Below are 25,870 nucleotides of genomic sequence, written 5' to 3' on the forward strand. Positions count from 1 at the left end.
CATCATATTGCTGCTTCAGCATAGAAGCATTCTGCAAGCAAAAATTAAGGAAAATTCTGATAAGACTATTACAATCAAATATTTTGATATATCACTACAACAAAGAAGTCATTTAAATTTTAATTCCTATACATATTATATTTTTATTGTTTGCTAATTCTTTCTTAATGTGCAAATAATTTCACTGCTAAGTGAGATGTTGTGAGACTCATTTTTATTTCACAATGCTGGTAAACTCAAGCAAATTAGCACACTCCAAATCCAAAACTTACCTCCACTGGTGAATTCTCAGTGAAACTCATATCTACACATTAGCAACTTAAATCTACTTACACTTCAAAAACTACTTACTTCACACCATCAAAAAAGTGATTGTCTCAGGACTGTGTTATTAATTTTAAAATGAGAAAATCTCTTACTTATCACAGCTATACACCAATATCTTAAAGTCCTGTATTATCACATTTTTTTCTTAAAATTATATGCCATATATGTTTTTGTATGCCTATTCATAGGAAGTCCTGATTTCTTCTGGGCTTTTTGTTATGGAGATACAGTAGCTATGCTGGTCAGCCTTCTACTGTATTTGCCTCTTCATTACATTAAGACAGTGCAACAATAAACATCTGTTGGGAGCACAGGGGAGAGCACATACAACAATGGGCTAGACATAGAAGAAAATAAGGGCATATGAATGTAGTGTCCAGTCGGTAGAAATGCACTAGCAAGTTGGTACTGTTACAAGTACATGCATGAGCACTATCTGAGGCTCTACTCAACTTTCAAAATGAAATATTTAAACACTAACAACTAGAAGCACTGCCATAATGAGAGAATTCTTGGTGGTGCTGCCCAGAAAGTACCATAGTAGAGCTCATATCAGGACTCTTTTCATTGTATATTTTCATTGTACAGAATACTGTGTTACAGTAAGGATATTCTCATATAAGCACAAATATACACTGAGCATACCCATATTGTACTCCCCACCACTCCCTCCATGTTTCCCCTAGACAGGGTTGCTTCTACTTTCATACATACAATATTGTATAAAACCAAAGAGCACAAAATGAGAGAAAATATGAGATATTTGTCTTTCTCAAATAGGCTTAATTCATGTAATATGGTTATCTCCACTTGATTCCACTTGACTCTAACAGCATAACTCCATTGCTGGAAGAAAGTCCATTGTGTATAAATAGTATATTTTCTTTATCCATTACCTCTGTTGTTGGACATTTTGGTTGGTTCCATAGTTTAACTCTTGTGAATAGATCTGTAATAAACATGCATATGCAAAATGAATTTATAATGCATAGTAAGGATCTCTATGATGTATTGGTGTGAAATTCTTTGGATAAATAAATGCACAGGAGTGCTATACCTGGACTCTGTGGTAGTTGTAGTTGTAGTGTCTTGAGGGACCTCCATACTGATCTCCAAAGCGGCTGAACTTGTTACATTCACACGAGCAGACTAAGTGTCCCCTCTGTCCACATCCTCACCCGCGCATTTGTTATTTTCTGCTTCAGCTAAGGTTTTTCTGTGAAATTTGCTGTTACTCAATGAGATTGCCTTTTATATTACTTATTTCTCCTGCAGCTTTCAGTCAGGACATGTCCTTTGTTTTGTGTATTTAGTGTTTTGACTGTGATGTAGAGAGGTTTTTCTCTGGTGGTGTTTCTTTGGTAGTCTCAATTCTTCCTGTACCTGGATGGACATCTCTTTCCCAAGATTTGGGAAATCTGCTATTGTTTTATTGAAAAATGGTTTCTCCCATAAAAATTTAACAAGGTTTAGAGGGTAGAATGGCTATAACTTGAAGATGTTTTTCATGCCATTAGCATGAAATTCTCTATGTCTGTGAGTCATAGATTTGATCATTTACAGTTTCCCATAGATCTTGAGTGTTCTATTCATAGTTTATCTTTGCAGTTGTGTAACTGTTCAACCCGTTCACCTTAAGGTTCTTGCCTGCTTTGTGGTCAAGTCTTGACTCTGAGCATTCCTTTTCTGTCTCCATAATGCCTGTCACATGCCTGAGCAGTTCTTTGTAAAGACATCATGATGTTGATCCCATTAGTGGACAGCTTTTTACCTGCCAGGTCAGAAAGGCTAGTCATACCACTGGTCTAGTTATGAATATTGTACCCACCCTGGGAAGTCCTTCAAGATATCAGGCGTGCCACTTGGAACCTGTATTGCCATACAGACTCTAGCTTCAACCAGGTTTCTACCTTGCTGAACATGGTGTGCAGAACAAACTCAAGAGTGTCTCCTCCATAGTCATAGGCAGGAGTAGCTCCCCAAACATATCAGTCCCTCTGTTGGACACTAGCTTTTTTCAATGTTCTGCTTTTGTAAGTTTTCCTATTTTACTTTGCTATTAAACTAGATTTGGGGGCATTACTCACCTTTCTATGGCTGTTGTTCGACTTTCCCCAGTGTTCTCCCTGAAGAGTCTAGCAGCCTATGCCTGCTTGTATCTGCCATTTTCCAAAATAACTCCAGACTAATTTCTAGTAAAATATTTAGTCAATATAGAGCCTAATGCTGAAAGAACAACTGTCACATGAGAGCTTTGGGAATAGGAAGTGAGAAAAGGAATATTATTTATCTGTTCTGCCGTCTCTGCTAGCAATGTGTTATTATCTACACTCTGTTGAAATAATTCCTTTACTGTGTAAGTGTGTTTAGAATGAAAGAATCTGATTATATCTCACATTGCTCAGTAACACTGCTGGTATGTTCCTTCTTGTTGTAGTAGTTCAGGACTTGGCTATTGTCAATATACCATGTAAAGCAACTGTGTGCTATAGTAAAGGTTGAAACTCACAGACGTGATGATGTATAGAACTGTCTGAAGCATAGGAAACACTCAGCACAAGTAGCATGAGACTATTCTTTACTGCAGTTAACTATAAGTAATGCAATATAAAGAATCATTTCCTATAAAGTGAGCTTAAAAATTAAGTAGAATAGGGTAATATATGTACAAAATAAATAGGTGTCCATCACCTTTATTAATTTTTAACCTTTATCTTAAGTTTATTAGAAGCATAGTACTACAGTTAAATGAGGTAGTGAACTAAATTTTAAAACATAAAATAAGGGGAAGTTACTAATTGAATTGTATTGTTTGTCATCTGACTAGTGGGGATCTGAGATTTCAATCTGGCTCTACCCTGAAGCAGATTCTGTATTTTACTTCTTTATGCACTGTTCACTACAAACTTGACAGTAAACATACAGATCAGTGCCAACAACAGAATCAGAGGCAAAAACAAACACCATAGTACAGACTTGTTCACTGTGCCTACATAGCATAGTGCCCACAGCTCCCGTCCTCACCCGTATACTGACCACAGCATGGCTCTGTAATTTTCTCCTGTTCCCACAGCCTCTGACCTAGTTCACTAGAAAAGTTCCCATTTCATCTCTAATATCAGCAATTAACATTCAGGACATTGAAATAACATAGAAGCTTAGTTGTAGAAATTAATCTTTCTAATGCAAAGCTTAGTTTCAATCCAAGTGCCTTCTCCCTCACTGAGAAGTGAACCCTGAACTTCTTACCATCATATTCACTTATGTTCCCTTTATGTGTGTTATACGTGTCCAGCTTGATTTCTGGTATATCTAATCCATCTCCGTGTCCCTGGCCCTTTTTCATCTTTCTAGTCACAACCTTTTCTCCATCCCTATGCCTCAACCCTTTTATTTTTTATTTTTTTTGGTTTTTCGAGACAGGGTTTCTCTGTGTAGCTTTGCACCTTTCCAGGATCTCGCTCTGTAGACCAGGCTGGCCTCAAACTCACAGAGATCCGCCTGCCTCTTGCCTCCCGAGTGCTGGGATTAAAGGGATGCGCCACCACTGCCCAGCGCCTCAACACTTTTAAGTCTGACCATATAGCTAAATTCATTCTACCAAGTGTCAATAGAACTTTATATTGTACCTTTCTATGATGTCTGCCATAGCGTAGAGAGAGGCCCTATATCACTTAGTAGTTCTCCATCTTAACCTCCCATGAATCCTCATTGAGGACTGGCTCCAAATCTTAATTTGTCATAAAGATTCTTATCCATTCAAGGATACCCAAGAGTTTGTTGAGTACAGTTTTTAAAGACTTTTCAGTAGGGTACAGTGTTCTCTCAGTGTTGGAAAAATGTATGTGGTGGTTTGAAAAAGAATGGCCCCCAGAGGCTCATATATTTGATGCTTAGTCATCAGGGAGTGGCACTATTTGAAAGGATTAGGAAGTGTGGCCTTGTTAGAGTAGGTGTGGCTTTCTTGGAGGAAGTGTATCACTGGGTGTCAGCTTTGAGGTTTCAAAAGCCCAAGCCAGGCCCAGAGGATCCAGATGTAGAACTCTCAGCTCCTTCTCCAGCACCATGTCTACCTGCATGCTGCCATGCTTCCTGCCATGATGATAATGAAATAAATCTCTGAAACTGAAAGCCAGTCTCAATTAAATGCTTTGCTTTATAAGAATTGCCAGGGTCATGGTGTCTCTTTACAGCAATAGATCCTAACTATGACAATGTGTAAACATGAGGATGGACACTAGGATTCATGTAGTTCTTACTACCTACTATTGCCTATGCTATTCTTTTATGTTCATTAAGTAATTAGCATTGTTGTATAAACAAACATTTTATAATTTTAGTTACATCTGAAACAGACATGAAATGGCATAGATATTCATTATTATGAGGCAACTTACTTGTCTTTCACCTAAGTAGATACCAGTAAAATAGTTAGAAAAGTAGACAATAATGGTCTCTTAACTTGTTACTATTAAAATGAAATTATGTCCCAATGCTAGCAAGTTCAGCTTTGTTTTCAGTTTAGAAAACTAGATATTTGAAACAAAATGATTGAATGGAACTTTTAAACCTTGAATTAATTTTGAAATGTCTGCCACTCCTTCTCATAGCACTGATTTTTTTCCTCATACTGTCACTTGTGAGTAATCACAGGCTCTGTGCAATTATAACTACTTTAAAATTAAGCATAAGGATACAAATAGGTATTACCTCCAAAAAAGATCCTAAAACATGCAGAGGTATTCAACAATAACAACAATAAAATATTGAAATGGGCATAGGTTTTGAATAGACGTTTCCCCAAAGAAGACATCCAGGTGGCCAAAAAAGCACATGAAAAGATACTCAACCTCATTAATTATTAGGAAAATGTAAATAAAAGATTTTACTTCCTGTCCACAAAATAACTGCTGCTAATCAGCATTTGAGGTTGGGGAAATAGTTCATTGGGTAGGAGTGCTTGTTCTGCAGACATGAGGATCTGAGTTCAAATCCCCAGCCCCTGCATAAAGAGTGTATAGAGTCTGTAACCCCAGCATTGGGGGTTGGAGACAGGTAGATTCCAAGAGCTAAATTACTAGCTAGCTTAACCAAAACAGCAAGCTTTGTTCAATGAGAGACCTCATCTCTAAGCAGTAAGAGAACAATAGCGGACCTAGTGTCCTGCTCTGGCTTCTGCATGTGCATGCACCTGAATACTCACATGCAAGTAATACACACACCACACATTATCACCACCCACACCCACCCTCTCTCCCACTCGCACACACACATACACACACACACACATACACATGTACACACACACAAAGTTAACAGGTGTAGACTAAGGGGAAGAAAAAATAACTGAGCTTCTGTGGAAAACAGTGTGTTGGTGCCTCAGAAGTGAACAGAATCACCATATCTTGAAGTAAATCCACTGCTGGAATTAACATGCAAAGGAACTAAAAGCAGTTTTGCTGAGAGAGATTTGTATAACCAAGGTTTCTTTGTTGTTGTTCTTGTTGTTTTAGTTTAATGAGACAGGGTCAAAAGTATCCATGCATAGATGAGTAGATAAACAAAATGTAGAATATACACATGAAAAAATAGTATTCAGACTTACAGAGAATGTTGACACATGCTACAACACAGATGAACTAACAGAACATTGTACTAAGTAAAATAATCCAATGGAGTGGGTATTCGTTCCACCTATGGCCTTGGGGTACCAGCCCCTAGGGCGTGGCCTCTTGGCTAGCCTAAGATCTGGGGAGCCCATACTCGGTGCCCCTTCTCTCTCACATTCTTGGATAGTAAAGACTAAGTCAGGTGGCATGAAGCATTGTGGGACTAGTTCTCAGCCTTCCAGGGACTCTGAGACTGAATTTGCCTTATCCTGTATCAGTAATTTGTTCCCCCATATAATCCACTAACAAGTAGTCCTTTTCTCAGTAATCTGTGGATTTCCTGCAGTAATCCAGTCACAAAAAGATAAATACTGTAGATTGTGTTTATATGAGATACCCTCATTGCAGAATCCATATATATAAAGTACAACTGTGGTTGCAAGGAGACAGGGCTGAAGTGCAGTGAGTTTTAATTAGGAGCTCTGGAGACAAGAAGTGATGGTTGTACAGCTTGGTGCTCTGTCCCTGCACTGGTAAAGATAGCTAAGGTAAATTTTGCCTCAATGTGTGTAACCACAACTTAGTTAAAACTAAAGATCCTCTTAAATATGGTGGTGTTTCCAAGGTCCCATAGAAAACATTTTGTTCAACTTGCGTCATTAGCCTTTGTATCCCAAGTCTTACCATGTTCCTTTTTATTTTTTAGGTTACCATACAAAGTGATGAATTTCCTTATAACATTGTGGTGCACATGTTATACTGTTCTAATCCCTCCTCCTCCCCACTACTGCCCTGTCCCCTATAGAAGATTCCCTTCCTTCCCCACATAGTTCTTTCTTCTTTCATGCTAAATATATTCCATTCCATTTTCTCACCTCCCCTTCAGATCTCTCCCTTCCCTCCCCACCACACACGTTTAAATCTAGATTCCACATATGAGAGCAAAAGCATGCGGTATTTGCCTTTCTGGATCTGGCTTATTTGACTTAAAGAATGGTTTCTATTTTACCTAAAAATGTCATGATGATTTCATTTTTATTTATAGTAGCATAAAATTGCATCATGTGTATATACAATATTTTCTTCATCTACTCATCTGTTGATGGGCATTGAGTCTGATTCTGTTTCTTAGCTGTATAGTACAGCAATATAAATAGATGTACAAGTATCTGTGTGGTATGTTGACTTGCCATCTCATGCGTGTGTGTGTGTGTGTGTGTGTGTGTGTGTGTGTGTGTGTGTGTACATACACACACATCATCCCACAGTGTTATAGATGGGCCATATGGCAGTTCTCTTTTCAGTTTTGGGTTTAGTTTTTTGTTGTTGGAGAATGCTTTATAATGATTTCCATAGTGGCTACACAAGTTTACATTCTCACCAGCAGTGAATAAGAGTTGTTCTTTGACCAGATATCTGACAGTAGTTATCATTTTTTCTTTTTTATTATTGTTAAATCTATACATACATATGTATATGATACATACACACAACCTGCTGAGTTCATGTATATGTTTTTAGGATTGTCTCCTTGATATTGGATAGTCAATTAGGGGCCCATCCCTGTCTCTCAGCAGTCATTAATTGCCTATAGTTCTTCATCCAGAATTGGAGCCTTGTGATATTTCCTCCATCCATGTTGACATGTCAGCTGGTGTTGCCACTGTCCAGGTCTTGTTTAAGCTACTGTATTGCTGAGATTTTATGGGTACAACTTTCCTGACCTAAAGAGAAGACACCGTCTCACAGCAGATGTCCTATTTCTTTATAATAGCCATTCTGACCAGAGTTAGGGTAGAATCTCAAAGTAGCTTTAATTTGCATTTCTCTGATGGCTGAGAATGTTGGAACACTACTTTGAGTTTTTATTGGCCATTTGTAATTCTATGAGAAGCTTATTCAGTTCATTAGCCCATTTATTGATTAGATGATTTGAGGTTTTAGTATTTAATTTTTGCAGTCTTTTATAGATCCTCAATATTATTTCTGTGCTTGACGTAAAGTTGGAAAAGCTTTTCTTTCTTCCTCATTCTGTAGCTGTCTCCTTTGCTGAGCAAAAGCTTTAGTTTCGTATATCACCACTTTGCAGTTCTTCAGATTGTTCCTATGCCCTGAAGTTCTTTTCAGAAGATCCTGGCCTGTGCTCATTAATCTTAAAAGGTTTTCTCCTTTCAGTTTCAAGTCTTACATCAAAGTCTTTAATCTGTATACTCAGATGACCTGAAATTCATGGCAGTCTTCACACCCCAGCCTCACTAGTGCTTGTGATTGTAGGGATGAGCTAACACATATACCCAGCTGAGTGATTTTGACACCTTTGTGGCTCTAGGTATGTGAGTTTCTTTCTCTTCTCTTGGTCACCAAGTCTGTTTTTGTGCCAGTTCCATGCTGATTCTATTACTGTAGCTCTCTAATTTGAGATCAGGTAATCTAAGATATCTCTAGTATGATTGTTCTTTCAGCTAAGGATGGTCTTGGCTGTTTGGAATCTTACCTGCTTCTCTATGAAATTTAGGGTTGCTTTTCTGGTACTGTGAAGAATGCCATGGGGATTTTGATGGGCACTGCATTGAATCTGTATCATTTTTGATAATATAGCCATTGTCACAACACTAATTTTGACAATCCATGAGTCTTAGAGGCATTTTCATCTTCCTGTGCCTTGCATTTTTTTCAGTGTCTTAAAAGTTTCCTTTGTAGAAGTCATTTGCATCCTTGGAATTATCCTGGATATTTTTTAAAGCTGTTGTGAACCTTAATTTCTTCCTCAACAAGTTTATCATTTATAGAGACTTAATATATGTTGCTTTTGTATTCTGCTACTTTACTGTGTTTACAAGTCTAAGGGCTTTCAAGTGGGGTCTCTAGGGCCTCTGAAGTACAAGATCATAACATCTGCAAAAGAAATAAATTGACTACTGTTTGTAGCTCTCTTGTTTCTTTCTCTTGTCATATTACCCTAAGACTTCCAGCACTTTATTGAATAACAGGGAAGAGAGGTAGGAAGGCATCCCAGTAATAGTTAACTCCAGCATGCTTGAATCCTTCAGTTCAAGCCTCAGACCTACCAAAAAATCAAGTAGGAATTCTGTAGTCGGAAATTACTGTATTTGAAAATACTAGTAGAAGGCTCTGTGATGTTTGAGCTAGGAAATAATCTGAACACTTGAATATATATCAGTTGACAGTCTGTTTCAGGGACCTGTGGAGGCACCATCATATTGGTAATAGAAATTGTAGGATGAAAAAAACAGGGAAAGAAAAGCAGAAATAATACATAAGTCATTGCTAAAACCACCCAAATTTTATGACAAATGTTAATACACACATCTGAGAAGATCTACAAACCCCAAATAGGATAAACCCAAAGACCCATACTCAGTCATATCAACTCTCAAAAAATATTCTTGAAAGCAACAAAAAAAGTAACTTATCACATCATCTGTATGCAAGAAGGCAGTGGATTATACATTATACATGCAGAAAGGGGAATTATCAATCAAAGATAGACAAAAGTATCCTTCAAATATGAAGTACCCTAGATATGCTCAGAGAAACTAAAACAGCATTAATCACACTGGCAGAACTCTCCAACACTAAAAAGATCCCCTTTAAGACTGATACAGACAGCAATTTAAATCCATACAAATCAGATCAACAGTTATACTGTAGCATATTTTTATATGAACTTTGAATTAGATTAGTATTAATCTGAACTAGATTTTTTTTTCTGTGCTGTTAATTGAAATCCCCAGGGCAACCACTAGGATAGTGACACTCAAAATATATTAAAACACTGAGGTACTGGAGGGATGGCTCAGTGATTAAGAACACTTGTTCTTGTACCCTCAGGGCTGCTAAAAATGTCTGTAAATGCAGTGCCTGGAGATCTGACACTTTCTTCTGACCTGTGTGGGCACAGACATAAATTCTGTTATCAGTAATTATTTTAAAAGTAAATGAAAGAAGCACTCCATCAAAAGATTGTGTCAGAACTGATAACAAAATTACTGTGTCTATAGGAGATTCTCTAGACATTAAAGACAAAACTGTTAGTAGAACGGTGAAAGGTGAGTCCATGGTCTGGTGAGATGGGTCAGTGAGTAAAGGGGCTTGCTGCCAAGCCCAACCACCGCAATCCCCAGGACCCACATAGTGGAAGGAGACAACTGACTCCTGCAGGTGGTCCTTGAATGCCACACATCTGCCGTGACAGGCATTTACACACATACACTAATAATAATAGATTTCAATGTGAGTCCATAAGAGGGTGCAACAACTCAACATATATATGCACTTAACATCAGAGCCACAAAATTAATGAAGAATGGAAGTAAGGGGTGGGTAACTCAACAATAAATAACTGGAGCCAGACATAGTCACATGTCACTCTTTCCTGTGGTCCCACCCACTCCAGAGCTAAGGTAGGAAGATCATGTGAGTCCTGAAGTTCAACATATCGAGACACACTGATTAACCAATAATTGGTTGATTGATGATGGGCTGGTAAGGACTTTAATATCTCTCTTTCAAAATGGGTCACACAACTAAGCAGCTAATCAATTAAAGATGTGAAGACCTAACAGAAATGCACCTAGAAAATGATTGTTTTTCAGGGACACATAGAACATTTTCCTAACAGAAATGTGTAGAACACTGCACCTAGAAAATGCATTGTTTTTCAAGTTCACATAGAACATTTTCCCATATAGGCCACATACCGTGTCATAAAATAAAACTCAATAAATCTTAAAGGACTGAACACACAAGTGTGTTCTCTGACCACATATTAAAAATCAGTAAGAAGAAGCTTAAAATAATGCTCAGCATTTAAGAGTACTTGATGCTTCTGCAGAATACAAGGGTTTGGTTCCCAGCACCCACATTAGGTGGCTCACAACCACCTGTTACCTCAGTTCTGGGGGATCTGATACCCTTTTGGGGCCTCTGAAAACATCTGTATGCATGTGGTGTGCATACGTACACTCAGGCACATGCACATATTCATAAAATAAGTGAATCTTTTTTTAAAAAATCAAGAACATTTTTGAAATCTGTAAATACATGAAAATCAATCAACACACTCTAAAATAATGGATTGAAAAAAATTAGAAAATACATGGAAGTAAATGTGAACCAAAAAAATGCAACATATTAAAATCCATAGAATGCAGCTAAAATCTTTCTTACAGGAAAATGGATTGTTCCAAATGCCTATATTAAAAAAAATAAGAACCAGGTAGGGATATATAGTTCAGCCGGGAGAATAGTAGTCTGCCATGCAGGGGCCTAGAGTTGATCCCCAGTACCTCTTAAACCTGTTTCTGGGGCTCATGCCTATAATCCCAGAACTCTGGAGGTAGAAGCAGGAGGTGCAGAAGTTCAAGATAATCCTTGAAACATAGAGAGCTCTAGACCAGCCTGAGCTAGAGACCCTGTAGAAATAACTGTCTGGAATGAGTATTGCCATCTTTCACCTTGAGAAACTGGAAACATAAAAAGGAACTAAATGAAGTAGAGAATAGAGAGAAACAGCAAACCAAAGGATACGTTTGAGACATATTTAAAAACTAGCAAGACTTCACTTACACTGATCAGGAAAAAAAGACAAAAATTCAGTTTGAACTAAGTTCATAAAAATAAGAAGATACACAAATGAACAGCAAGCACTTGAAAGAAGTTCAACATCATTTGGTAATAGGGAGTTCAGGTTAAACTCTGATATCAGAGATGTTGTTTCCCAGCCATCATATGGTGATAATAAGTGTTCGCTAGTGTATAGAAAATTTTGGACCTTCATACAGTTGCTTGTCTGAGTATGAAATGGGACAGGTACCTTTTATCTTTACATACATATATACTACATTTAATTAATACATCATAATTGTGCATATTTATGGGGTACAATGTGACATTTCAATACATGTATATTATGTATAATAATTAGATCAGGGTAATTGGCAAATCTAACACCTCAAACACTTATGATTGCTTTGTGTTAGGAACACCAGAGATTATCTCTGGTGCCTATTTTGGAATAGGCAATTAATTATCATCCATATTCTTAGGTATATAATCTAGTAAATACAAAAAATTGTATATTAATGTTCAGAGCAGTATTATTTAATGGTAACCCAAAGTGAAAATTACCCAAAAGCCTATTAATGAAATTAATTAATGAAACAAAATGTAGTATGTATCATGCTAGATGGCAGTTAATGAAGTACTGAAACATGCTTTATCGTGAACCTTGAGAATATGCCAAGTGAAAGAAGCCAGTTACAAAGTCCATCTATTGTATGACTGTTTATAAAGTCCTCAGAATAGGACAGTTAGAGAGAATGCCTACAGCAGGAAGTGTAATATTGCTGACAAGAGTACCAGCCTTGGGTATTGAGTTTTTCAAGTAATTAAAGCATCTTAAAATTACATTGTGCTCACTAAGGTGAACCCTTAGGATAGTCTCAAAGCCATTTTACTATATTTTATAAGTGGACATTATTTATAGTATGGGAATTGTATCTCAAACAAAGCATATTTTTATGAATCATTAATATTAATTAACTGACCATTCATCTGACATTTTATACCTGGATTTAACTAAAATATTAAAGACTTCAAGACTTAATGAGTGCAATGTTTTCAGAAGTGTTTTTGTTTATTTGGTTTTTTTTGGTGTGTTTTTTTTTTTTCATAAATCTAGCTGGACAGCTCAGCCAGTCAGCACACTTAGCTCTCCAACTACCTTACAATGTACTTGGTTTAGGCCGAAGTGCCAATTTCCTGGACCACCTTTATGTTGGTATTCCCCGTCCATCTGGAGAGAAGGCAAGTAAACATTTAGTTGCTTGACAATCTGTTTTAATACTTATGACTTAAACATTTAAATCCAATCATTTGAATTCAGATATTTTATTGCCTTTAAATAATTAAAAAATGATTCATAGTGACTTGTCTAACCTTATCTTAGAGCATACCATGATTTGTTATTATATAGTTTTTTCCATTTCTTCCCCATTAAACTTTGTGACTTCTTATCCATTTTACCTGCTATTTCTTCATAATATTTTATCACTTACAGCATAAGTAGTATCTATTACCATAAAAGTAGCATTATTGTACTTACACATATATACATAGGATACATAGAATAGTGTCATTTGTCCATTTCCTGATGTGAATTTTAGCTCCAATCAGCATTTACACGGAGCACTTTGAATAATGCCTGCTAAAATTGAACAATCAGTATTTGTTGAATGACTGAATTCATAACACACAAATATAATCCTCTATATCTGGATTTCAGATTCTCAAAATACTTGAGGGTTTGCTTTTTTTGTTTGTTTGGTTGGTTGGGGTTTTTTTTTCATATTTAGACTAATTGGATATTAAGTGTTCTTAAATTCTCTTTTCAGTCAATAAGAAAACAAGAGTGGACAGCAATCATTCCAAATTCCCAGCTGATTGTCATTCCATATCCTCACAATGTCCCTCGAAGGTAATATCCTTCCTTGATTGACCTCAATTTGGTAGATATCCAGTGGCATATTTTTATAAACTATCATATTTATTGCCTACTCTGTTTCCCTGAGTGCCCAACACTTAATTTACTTAATCACTTTCAAATTATTTAACACACCTACCCTGGTGTTTTATAAGGAGTAAACTCATTCCTATTAGGACAAAATGAAGCTTAAACATATTGCATATATTTAATTTTCACTACTTGTAAATACTAGTTTGATTTGTTTGTTTGTTTTGCAGTCCTGGGAGTTGAACCCAATGCCTTGTGCATTCTACCAGTGAGCTACTCTCTTAGCTCCAGTCTTCATTAAAATTGTACATGAGTACATTCAGTGGGAACCAGTGCATGCCATCTCATGAGTTCACTGTGTCCATCTTTTTCTATCTTTATTCATTAAAGTCTTTTACTCTGAGAGAATTTACCCCATGAAAACTAAGAAATGTCATAAACCAGAGTTACCTTCCCTGCTAGACAACTAACTGGCCAGCACATCACTGTATCAATAAGATAACATTAATAGATATAGCTATTTTGTCTGGTTCAGAGTTGGAGTAGATTGAGGTTTTGTTTTGTTTTTAAGATAAAAATCACCATGTTGCCTAGGCTGATCTGAAACTCTGGGGCTCCACAACCCTCCCACATCAGCCTCCTGAGTACCTGGAACTGTCATGCCTGACCCTGGTGCCTGTTTGTTTGTTTGTTTTTGTTTCATTCTGTTTTGTTTTAATAATCCAGTGCTGTATATTTGTGGTATCTTTCTCCACATGAAGTTGATAACAAACTATAAAATCTGAATAAGGAGCAGGGAAACTATAGAAAATGTAGTACTGATAAGAGTACACTGTAGTGACTCATTTATGTTTACTGCCATGGACACAGAACAGTACGTTATAGGGAGGGAGAAAAAGAAAACAAGCAAAATGGAGAAATATATGTTGTGATTTTAAAAGAAGATGTCTGTACATACATGCTCATGTATGTATATCTCTGACAGACTATACAAGAAATCTCCTGAGTAGGCAACTGAAGATTGACCTTTTGTTTCTCTTTTAACCAAAATGACGAATGTCTTCATCTTTGGAGGGAAAAGTCTATTTAAAAAATAGAACTAAAAAAATTCAAGATGGAAGAAAAAAATCAGTTTTAGGGGCTAAAGAGATGGCTCAGTGACAGAGCGATTGCTGTTCCCTCAGTTCAGTTCCCACACCCACGTCAGGTGGCTCACAACCACATGTAACTCCAGCTCCAGGAGACCCGAGTCCCTCTTCTGGCCTCCATAGCCATGCATGCACACACACAGGCACGCACACAAAATAAAAAGAATTTTTAAAAAGTGTAATGATTTATTGAAAACCATTTTTTTTCTGAGCGTGGTAGCTCACATCTGTAACCCCAATACCAGGAGGCTGAGGCAGGATGGTGTCAGCTTCAGGGATATATTGGGCTAGATAGCAAGACCCTGTCTCAGAAAAACAACATAGTTTGGTTTTCTATTGTAAGGTACTCAGCAATACTCAATTTTCTGAATTTCTGAAAAATCCTGCCATAGCTTTCTTCCATAATCAGAACATTTCTCATGTTTCTCTTGCTCTTTCCAAAGAAATGTCCTTTTCAAATTTATGTACATAATAAAAACCCTAATTGATTTTTGTTTGAGGTGTATTCTGAGATTTACTGACTAAAGACTAACTTACAGATCAATAAATTTTAATTATGTCAAAATAAATCAATAGCTACTTGCTGTTCATTAGAATGATCTTGCCCTTATTACTCTTTTAAAATGAGAACACAGTCATTTCCTGTTTCCAGGGAGAACAAGAAGCTCTGTGTGCATAACTGCCCACAGAGTTAGTCATAAAGACCCCAGTTTCAGGATTTGCAGTGTTTACAGGTGCTGCATTATGTATAGTGTTTTAAGAGAGCAGACCTAATTATGTTTATGCTGATGTATTGACATTAACAGAAAGGCTAAGTGACTTTATAAGTCTCAACATAAAAGTTACTGTAATAATTTAAAATGTTCAACATAACATGAAGCCAGCTTTACACAGACATCAATTAAACACCCACTCAGACATGTGATTGTTTTACTTGTACTACATGTGTGGGCAGGGGAGTCAGAAACTAAGATGCTATAGGCTTTGTGAAATCAGGTGACTTACAGAGCCCTAGAGTTAAAAATTTCAAATTCAACAGATCAAAATCTCCTTTTCAAAAGACATCTTTAATTGTCTAAAGTACTATTGGTAAGTTTACTTAATAATTCTGAAGATCAAACTTAGTAATACATAAATATTAAATATCTCATCAACAGTTCTACTTCAGAGAGATGGGTGTATACTTCAGTAATAAAGTGTTGGCCCTGCACACATGAGGCCCTGGGTTTAATCCCCAAAAACATATGCCAAAAAGAAAATTCTAGTTCAGTTCTAAGAAAACAATGAACACTTGAGGATCATCAATATTCTTCATATTATCTAAATTTAATTGCTTTTGCAAGATGAGTGAATGATTTAACCAATGAAATTTCATTAATTAATATGCTGCTTTGCTTTCTGATCTCAATTTAACCTTATTATGTTAAAGTTTACAATTTTAATTGTTCTGTTTTTATCCCCAGCTGGAGTGCCAAATTGTATCTTACACCGAGTAACATCGTCCTGCTGACTGCAGTAGCTCTCATTGGTGTCTGCGTTTTCATCTTGGCAATAATTGCTATTTTACACTGGCAGGAAAAGGTTTGTTTCTCAGTGTAACTCTGGTTAGTTTAGTATGGTGTAGCATGGTGCTCTTCAGAACTAAAGAACTGCCATATAACTCAGTGGTCAAGGGCATAGGCTCATTCCCTAGCACCACACAAAGAGGAGAAGAAAGTAATATCAGATACTCAGCCAATAGATGCCAGCAATATCCCCCAAAAAGGCTCCTCTCACAAAGGAGAGGTTTTTTCTTTTTCCTTTGGACTGTCATGCCTACCAGAATCATGTTTTGCTAACTAAAATTACTATTTTATCTCGCTGTTCTTGTAACTTATGAAAAGGAAAACATGTTGATTATTCTAATAACTATTCATAGATTTGTCACTCCAAAGAATGATCACTTGTGTATCAGAAATAATAACTAACAATTATATATTCAGTTAACTTTAAGATTGTAGAAGGACTCTATACTTTGTCTAAAAGCAACATAATCCAAAATATATCTGGTGACCTTAATAAGGAAACTAAGTTCCTTATTTTATCAGGAGGTCCGACTGTGGTATAAACGTGGGATTCCAACAGCTGTGATGCAGCAGCTGAAGTGACTGCGTCACCATGGACACACTGTATCACCTGGGACTAGTCTTCTATTTCTTTAGCCGGTTTTTTACCTCTCGCAGAATTTTCCATTCTCCCAGGACAACTTTTCTACACACCTGCCCCCAAAGCCCTCTTCTTTCTCCACTTTCCAGCCAATTTCATTTAAAGTCAACTGTTATATCTCAAAATGTTCTCTCTCCATCTCTTTCTCCATTTCCAGTTGTTACAATGATCTCTACCAGGATTACTCCCCTCAAAGCCAATATTCTAAGGCTTCCTCTCTCCCCTTTCGTACTCATCTTCAGTGTTAATCAGCCACCTTCCTGAGGATCTCTGTAGCTGATTCCACATCTGCCTCCTTCTGCCACTTCCTTAGATCCAGGCTGGTCTCTCTGACTTCATCTTCCCCCCTCTCTCCTGCACTAGACACTCATCACTGTCAACATATGTTAGTGTTCCTCACCCAGACCCTCACACTCCTTCTCTTGTCACTCCACAACATGCCCTGCTCTCCTGTGTCTTCCAATCCTTTCCTATATTCCACCTTCCACACCCGCCAGGCCTCCTTATGCTGAACTCCCAGCTTGAAATGAATGCCCCTTCCCATTTCCATAAATAGTATTTGCAAAGCTTGCCCTTTCCTCACTCAAACCCAAAGTAATACAATTAGGGTCAATCTGATGCATAGCAAGTTTTGTTTTTATCCTTTCTAGGCTTCAAGTGCTTGAAGAACAAAATACAAAACTTTTTTTTAATCCTTCTTACTGGGAGAAGATGATCAATAAATATCTGCTAAATCAATAGGTTAACTAACCAATAATCATCTTAATATAATTAGTTTAGATTGGTTTGTTAACATTAGTGTTAACAGTGATTGTGTTCTTCTAGCACCTAATGTTTACTCTCACTATCAAGCAGATAATAAGTGATGACAATATAAGTATATGGAACATTTCTTCTTGATTTTTAAATTCAAGTAATATATTCTTAATTATAAAATAGCTACTAGAGCTATAAAAATATTTTATATTACTGCATTATAAAAATCATACCTGTTATGTTCTAAATTTCTTTGATCTTTTAAAAATTATGTTTCAGAAATGAATCTTACTATTTTCTGAGTACTTAAATTACTCTACACTTGTCTTTCAGAAAGCAGACGATAGAGAGAAGCGACAAGAAGCCCATCGGTTCCATTTTGATGCCATGTGACTTTGCTTTAAGTATCCATAATGGAACTTACTTGATTGACTCATAGTAAAAAATAATGGATTTGAGATATTTATAAATTATGCCTTCCTTGTCAATTATTGGAAAATTCTAAAATAAATATGGCCTGGATATCTCATAAGGTCTTTTTTAAGCACTTTGTATGTAATATTGGGGTTCTTTATTCAGTAGCACTGAACATTTTTGTTCCTTTGTGGAATATGTTGCATGTACTCTGGTATATTTGCATTTATAATTTTATTAGAATAATGACGGTAGAAAGACATGTAAATAAAAAATATTTAAATGAGCTGGGGCAGAGGCATTGTTCCACCTGAATTGATCTTGCTTCTTATCTTAAAAAATGTGAACTGTACTTTCATAAATATATGGCAAAGTTATTAAACTAACATTTATCACAGCAGATCAAAGTTCTCATGAATGGAGCAGAATGATACTAATTATCTTGGCTTTGAATCATAGTAGGACAGATTGCCTTAGACACCTGGCTCTACAACTTAAAAGTGATTTGAATTTGGCTGTTGCTTAGCTTTTCTCTAAGCCTGTTTTGTTTATATGATGGTTAACTTTCCTGCCTACTTGAGTTATCATGAACATTCAACTGTATGATGTACAGGATGTGCTTAGCTCAGTGCCTAAGTGTTCATGAAGCAGCAGCCATCATTATTGCTATTTTAGGTGATTTTATTTTACTGCTAAAGGTAATTATCAAAATATATAGAATTGATAGTTATCTTAGACATAAGGACATATTCTTTGGAAAACTTAAATTCTTGGTGATACATATATTATAAAAAATAAGTTGTTCAACTAATTATAATACTCTCTAAATGTGTCCTAAAAATTAGTATTTAAATACTAATCCCTGTGCAATAATGAAAAGCATTTGGTCTCTTGAAAGAAAGCTGATTTAGGCAGAATCTGGAGGTGTACCTGCACCATCATATTTCTGTTCTCAAAAGTTTGGAAAGTCTGTCTCATTTCTATTCAGACCTCAGATTTTATATTGTGAGCTTTGCAGTGCCAAAATTTACTTTAAAATTATTTAAATCTAGAGCTCAGGAGAGAGGTTATAAAATTATTATCACAGCTAACATTCTGATTATTAAGACATGGTATGGCTCTAAAATATAAAATTCCTCGGAGACAGTTTTGTTCATGTTGTTTTCTTCATTACAGTTCACTAAAGGGCATGTGTTCATTTTTCTATCTAAGCATGTTACTATATCTTCTAAATAAATATTCCTTACTGAATGACAGTACTGTGGTGGGCATTTGAATCATTGTTTCTGAGCTTTAGGGGATAACAAGTATAAATCACTGTGGATGAGGACGGCAATGGAGTGACTTGCCCATTACCTGTGAGTCACAGACAGGACTCAAGGTCACGGAACAGATCAGCTCATCCTTTACAAAGATAATTAAGCTTAGCATCTGGCAGTTGGTAAAATATGAATTCTAAAACTCACTTGGAATCAGAATCTATGAGGAATAATGTTATAGATAAAATGTTAGTGATAATTAAAATATATTTGGTGACAATAATATTTCTGTATTACCAAACACAACTTTGATATCATTTATTGGGTATAGCAAGTTTAAAAAAAAAAGTGTAAGGCCAGGTGGTGGTGGCACAAGCCTTTAATCCCATCACTGATGAGGCACGGGCAGGTAGATCTCTAAGTTCAAGGCCAGCCTGGTCTACAGAGTGAGTACCAGGACAGCCAGGGCTATACAGAGAAACCCTGTCTTGAAAAACTGAAAAAAGTGTCCTTACACTGAGATCAACAAAGATCCTTGTGTTAATTTTACATGTTCTGTTGGAGGGGGCAGACATAACTGGACTCAGAGCCCACCCTAAGTCTGTGACTTCTAATTAGTCACTTCATGTCAAGCTGTGGTTTCTTCATCAGTCAGACAAGGCTAACGAGAAACACCTGCCACGAAGAACATTCTCTAGCGTCCAAGAATGGCAATGTATATACAGAAGGTATGCACTAGGAACATGCAGCTTCTTTTCTTCCCCTCTGACCCCCGCCACAGTAACCAGCCATCACTTCCTGCCTGGTGTTCTCGGACTGTTGTATTTCAGTAGTCCCCTGAGGAACAAGTGGTTAAGACTGAAGATCAGTCTGGAGAGATGGCTCAGTGGTTAAGGACGCTGGCTGCTCTTCCAGGTTCAATTTCCAGCACCCACATGAAGGCTGATAACCATCTACAATTCTAGTGCCAGGGATCCTACACCCTCTTCTGACCTCCACAGGCACCAGGTACAAGTGTGGTGCATAAACATGCATGTGAGCAAAACACTCGTATACAAAAAATAAATAAATCTGAAAGAGACTTAACGGTCAACTTAGAAAACATTTCCTATTATTCTTACAAATACCTAAAAGTCACTTCAAAGGAAATTCAAAAGTTAAATTATGCCCCGGAGACCTTGGTGGTAAACCAGTTCTTGTTAATGACTTGAAGCCTGACTTTCCACTTCCTGGTTTATTTTTGAAGTTAACAAAATAGATAACAGGAAAGGAGACACTCATGATCAACAGCTGTGCCCAAAAGGGAAGGAATGAAGCTGGGACAGAACGTAAATGGAGGGATGTTGTGTCCTGAACAGAGAGCACTCCAAGAAGAGATGGCATCCTCTCTCCTGACCTGTCCACAACAAGGCAAGAGGCTGGATTTTACCCTCAAGTCATCAGCTTAGAAACATCTACCAAGAAAAATAATGAGCAAGACAAATATGAAACATTGTGAATTGCAAAAGATAGCACAATAGAAACTGCAAGTTTTAAAACTGTTTGTAAAAGGATAATTTTATAGCAATTAATTTAGAAGTGTATACAAAATCGATTGATTCTTAGGAAAATATCACCAAAATGGACTCCAAAAGAAAAATAGGGAATTCTCCTCTAGTTGATTCTGTGATGTCGTATTGAGGCTTTCTGCCCAGAGTCACAGATTTATGGGAAATGAGAAGGTAGTAAAAAGGATAATGAAATGCAGGAGACTAGAAGAGGAAGACCAGCAAGAGCAGAGGCAAGTGGACTGAGGCGGACAGCTGGGGTGAAGAGGTGCTGAATAAGAACAGAATGTAATCACTCACACAGAACACACCAAGATGCCATAATGGAGCCCAATACTTTGCTACCTTGCAAATTTTTAAAAGCACAGAACTAATAATTTGGATGGCTGAAAGTGCCAACAGTATTTTGCTCTCGGCCTCATCTAAAGAGTGCACACTCATCCAAGATTACTGATCACTTCCTGATTGTTTACAGAATGGGGCTGAAGAGGTTCAGTCCCTCCCAAGGGACTACTGGCAGTAAGTGAGTGCTGGAGGAGGGGTGATCCTTTGGGGTTCAGTCACTGCGAACATGCAGTGTTTCTGTAAATAACCCTCACCATGCTGACATATACAATCCTAATTAAAAATGTTCCCAAAACAGGAAAAAGACATGAAAATGGAAGAGGGCCTAGCCGGAGAGAGGAACAAGAGGGAGTCAGAGGGTATGAATATGATCAGAATACATTATATTCATGTATAAAACTGTCAAGAATCCTAAATGTGCATAAACTAAATATGTAAAAACTGAAGGATGTATAAGGAAAAGTAGATGACTGTACCATTTAAGTCAATAACATCAACATTTCTCTGTAGTTACTGATAAAAACAGTAAAAAATACATGAAAGCTGGTAGCTGGGATGCCTCAATGGTAAGGGTACTTCCCACCCAACCTGCAAACTGGAGTTCAATGCCAGGAGCCCACATGAATGAAGGTAGATGGAGAGATCTGGCTCCACACACGCATCCTCTGGTCTCCACATGTGTGCCATGGCACATGCACACAATAATACTTTTTTTTACCGGTTTAGAAATGACCTGAAAAACAGTCAAACTAGTAGATACTTAAATAATATTCTACCCAACAAAGGAAATGTGATTAGAACAGAAATCAATGAAATACAAAGGTGAAACATTCTTTAAAAGTGAATAAATTAAAAAATATTATGGTCAAGCTAGTCAGGAAAAGACAATGGGGATGAATTAACTTAATAATGAAAAAAATAAAAGACATCATGCTAGTCCTAGAGACAGTAGAGCTAACGAGGGAGTCCTGGGAACAAATCAATGCCCAGGCATCCACCAGCAACTTTACTTAGCGGGTTCTTTGAACAATAGCAAGTTACTAACGTCATCCAAAAGAAATCAATACTTCCTAATTGTGATTTTAGAATTAAAAGAAAGAAAACTTTACAAAGGAAACTAAGGGCGAATTACCTAATTAGAAAACATTTAAAAAAGAAGTACTATTTTATCCATTGCTTCGTTAGAACTAGGAAAGGAAGGGATACTTGAAAACTCCTTATAAGAGGCCAGTAATCCTCAATATGAAAACCAGTACAGATACTACAAGGAAATAAAATGTCTGGTTATTATCTGTCATCAAACAGACACACATACAAACAAAAATATTCAATAAATAGAAAAAAGTATCCAGAAATAGATTAAAAGATAGTTCATAACCAAGATCTCATCCTAGAAATGTAACACTGATTATGTATTTGGAAAACAGAAGCAGTTGATTCATCATATTAACAAAAATTTTTTAACTCCTTTCAATGAGGAAAGCCATTCCTAATTTTTATTATAATCTAAAAAACTCCCTTAATAATAAAGACATGCGTTTAAAAATCTCCAGCTAAACAATGTAAGAAACAATGTTCTCCTCTCACTAAGATTAGGAACAAAGTAAGAGTATCTCCTCATTATTTTCAAAATAACACTGCAAGTCCTGACCAGTGTTAATTAGCTGAGGGAAAAACACAAACTGTAATTATATTCCATTGTAATGGAAGGAGTAAAAATGTCTTGGTGGGGATGTAGTTCAACAATAGAGCATTTACCTAGCATATGTGAGGTCCTCAGTTTGATCTCAGATATGCACAAACACATACATACATACATCATACATATGTGGAGAGAGGGAGGGAACAGAGAAATAATATTAAAAATATGATCCACAAAAGAAAATAATGACAAATTTTATTTCACCAAAATTTAAAATATTCACTTTAACAAAGATCCTTTCAAGAGAATGGATAGAGAAGATAAACAGGCAAATTAAATATTTGCAAATTCAATTCTAACAGTTGAGTAATATCTAAATTGTAGAAATCTCAACAATACAAACGTAACTCAGTTTAAGAATAAGGAAGAATGACTGCCTTAAGAGACCCATACTCACCATTCTTCATGTATATAGCTGTCTTTCCGGACCGTTCTACATGAAACTCTATGTAAATCTATATCAACACCCTTTCTTGGATGCTTAAGAGATGTCTCAGCAGCTAAGGGTGCTTGCTTCACAAACATTAGGACTGGGGTTTGGATCCTAGCATCCATGTAAAACAGGGGGCTCCAGACACCAAAACTCATAGAGAGACCCTGCCTCAAAGGAACGCACATATGCACACATACACAACACAAATACATACATACTCTACACACATAGACAAATAAAACTTTTCATAATACAAACTTTGCAACAACTAAGGGACTAGGGCCATGGCAGTGACTTCAGATTCCAAGCACCCACACAAATAGGACCATCAGAATGGCTCAGTAACCAAGGCAGGAGCCCCTAGTTTGATCACCAGGAAAAAAGAGAAAACATATTCATACAAGTTGTTCTCTGATCTCCACATGCATACTGTGACATTCACATACAAGCACACATGGACACACAAATAAATACAATTCTAAATTTTGGGGTGGGGGGTCTAGAGAAATGGCTGCAGTTAAGAGTACAGGCTTCCCTTCCAGGGGACTAGGGTTCAATTCCCAGAACCTACATGGTAGCTCACAAATGTCCATGACTCCAATCCATGGGATCACATGACCTTTTCTGGTCTTCATAGTCACTGAACACACATGACATACATGCAGGCAAGACATCCATACACATAAAATGATGATAAAACATTTTAAAATAAAATTTTTAAAATATGGCCAGGCATGGCTGTGCATGCCTATAACCCCAGAAGTGGAGGGCAGAGACAGACATATCCCAAAAGCTCCCTGGCCATCCATCCCAGCCAAAACATCTAGTTTCCAGCTTCTGTTTCAGTAGGAGAGCGTCAGAAAGCACTAAGACAGAATAGAGGACAATACTTGGTGTCCTGCTCTGGCTTCTACATGATGTGCATGAGCACTCTTGTACATGCACCCCACAATAAAGCATACACGTGTGACTGATCACATACACAGACTAGAAAAGAGTTTGGGTAGGGGGATCACTGGGAGATTTTGTTTACTTGTTTTGATTTTTGAGACTGAGCTGCACTAAATAGCTTAGATTAGTCTGGAATACTCTATACAGCCATGCTGACTATTTTTTTGGTCAACATGACACAAGTTAGGGTCATCTGGGAAAAGGGAACTTCAACGGAGAAAATGCCGCTATGGGGCATTTTCTTAATGACAGATGTGGGAGGGTCCAGCCCACAAGGAGCCCACCTCTGGGCAGGTGGTCCAAACTGAGCAAGCAAGGGGAACTAGCCAGTAAGCTGCATCCCTCGTTGGTCTCTGCATCCCTCCATGGTGTCTATATCAGTTCCTGCCCCAGACTCCTGCCTTGAGTTCCTACACTGACTTCCCCTGGATGATCGACTACAAGCCGTAGGAATAAGGGAACCCTGTCCTCCTCAAGTTGCTTTTGGTCACTGGTGTTTATCACAGCAATAGAAAGCCTAACTAAGACAGCAGCCTACCAGCCTGGCCTTTAACTTTTCAATACTGCCTCATCCTCCCAAATGCTAAGATTACAGGCATGTAAAAAAAAAAAAAAAAATCAAGCACACACAAAAATAATATTAATCAAGGTTCTAACACAATGTGCACCATATCTCTGTGGAGTAATTTATAAAACTTTATGGATAGATACTAAAAAAATCTTAAATAAATACATACCCTAGTTATAAGAATCAAAATTATAGATACCAAATCCTTTCCAACTCCACTCAGTACTCCAAGTGGGGGTTGTAGCCACTATCATTATTGTTGTTACTCCTGAAATTGATAAGCTGTTTCTTGTTTTGTTTTGTTTTGTTTTTTAAATAGGGACTCTATGTAGACCATGCTGGCCTCGAATTTGGAGATCCACCACCTGATTCTGCCCCCCAAGTGCTGAAATTAAAGGTGTGTGCCACCATGCTGGGTGTGACCTGCTGTTTCTCAGAAATACAAAGAGCCAAATATAACAAAGATAACTCTGAAAAAGAACAAGGACTTGTCCTGCCATATATAAAATTATAGTGATTAATAAAGTATGGAGCTGGTGTTATGGGTCTAGGGTCCCTCAGAAGTTCACCATGACCATAAATAAACTTTAATAAACAGAGGCTTTTTATATAGCTGGTGCCCAAGAATGCTCCCAAGATGCAGCCCCTAGCCACATCAGCCCGAAGTTTATAAAGGCAAAAACCACAAGATTACATATATTCTGTCTACATGTAATTTTAACATATATATCTTATAGTTGCCCTAGTCATCTTTTAAACAGAGTAAACAAGTTTGATTACAAAAACAAAAATAAAAGTCTTATGGCCTGCTAAACAACAAGTTTTATAAGATCAATTGATTTAAAAATAGTCTTTAACATATGGGGGTAGAAAGTGGCCTGCTAGAGTACAGCCTATACAAGTTAGGGACTTACACATTAAAGAGTCTTTTTTTTTTTTTTTTTTTTTTTTTTTTTGTCTCTGAAGCATACTTTAAATGTTATGTTAACCATCACACTGGTAAACAGAACAAGAAGAAAGTTTTAAAAGTAAATAAGGCTGAAGCAAGTTACATGAAGACTAAAAATTAATA

The 25,870-nt window shown here is 37.0% G+C and overlaps 1 protein-coding gene across 1 annotated transcript in view; it reads left to right on the plus strand.

The window, feature by feature from the left end:
- Itfg1 (integrin alpha FG-GAP repeat containing 1) overlaps positions 1-19,249 on the plus strand; it is a 148,561-nt gene extending 129,312 nt beyond the window's left edge. The window contains exons 15-18 of the mRNA XM_052729033.1: positions 12,640-12,764; positions 13,352-13,434; positions 16,082-16,199; positions 17,913-19,249. Coding sequence (XP_052584993.1) covers positions 12,640-12,764; positions 13,352-13,434; positions 16,082-16,199; positions 17,913-17,972 — 386 coding nt within the window. The 3' untranslated portion in view covers positions 17,973-19,249. The remainder of the gene's footprint in view (positions 1-12,639; positions 12,765-13,351; positions 13,435-16,081; positions 16,200-17,912) is intronic.
- Positions 19,250-25,870: the final 6,621 nt, after the last annotated feature.

The sequence above is a fragment of the Peromyscus californicus genome, unplaced genomic scaffold (assembly GCF_007827085.1).
Source record: "Peromyscus californicus insignis strain IS unplaced genomic scaffold, ASM782708v3 Scaffold_8__1_contigs__length_139910024, whole genome shotgun sequence".
Taxonomy (NCBI): Eukaryota; Metazoa; Chordata; class Mammalia; order Rodentia; family Cricetidae; genus Peromyscus; species Peromyscus californicus.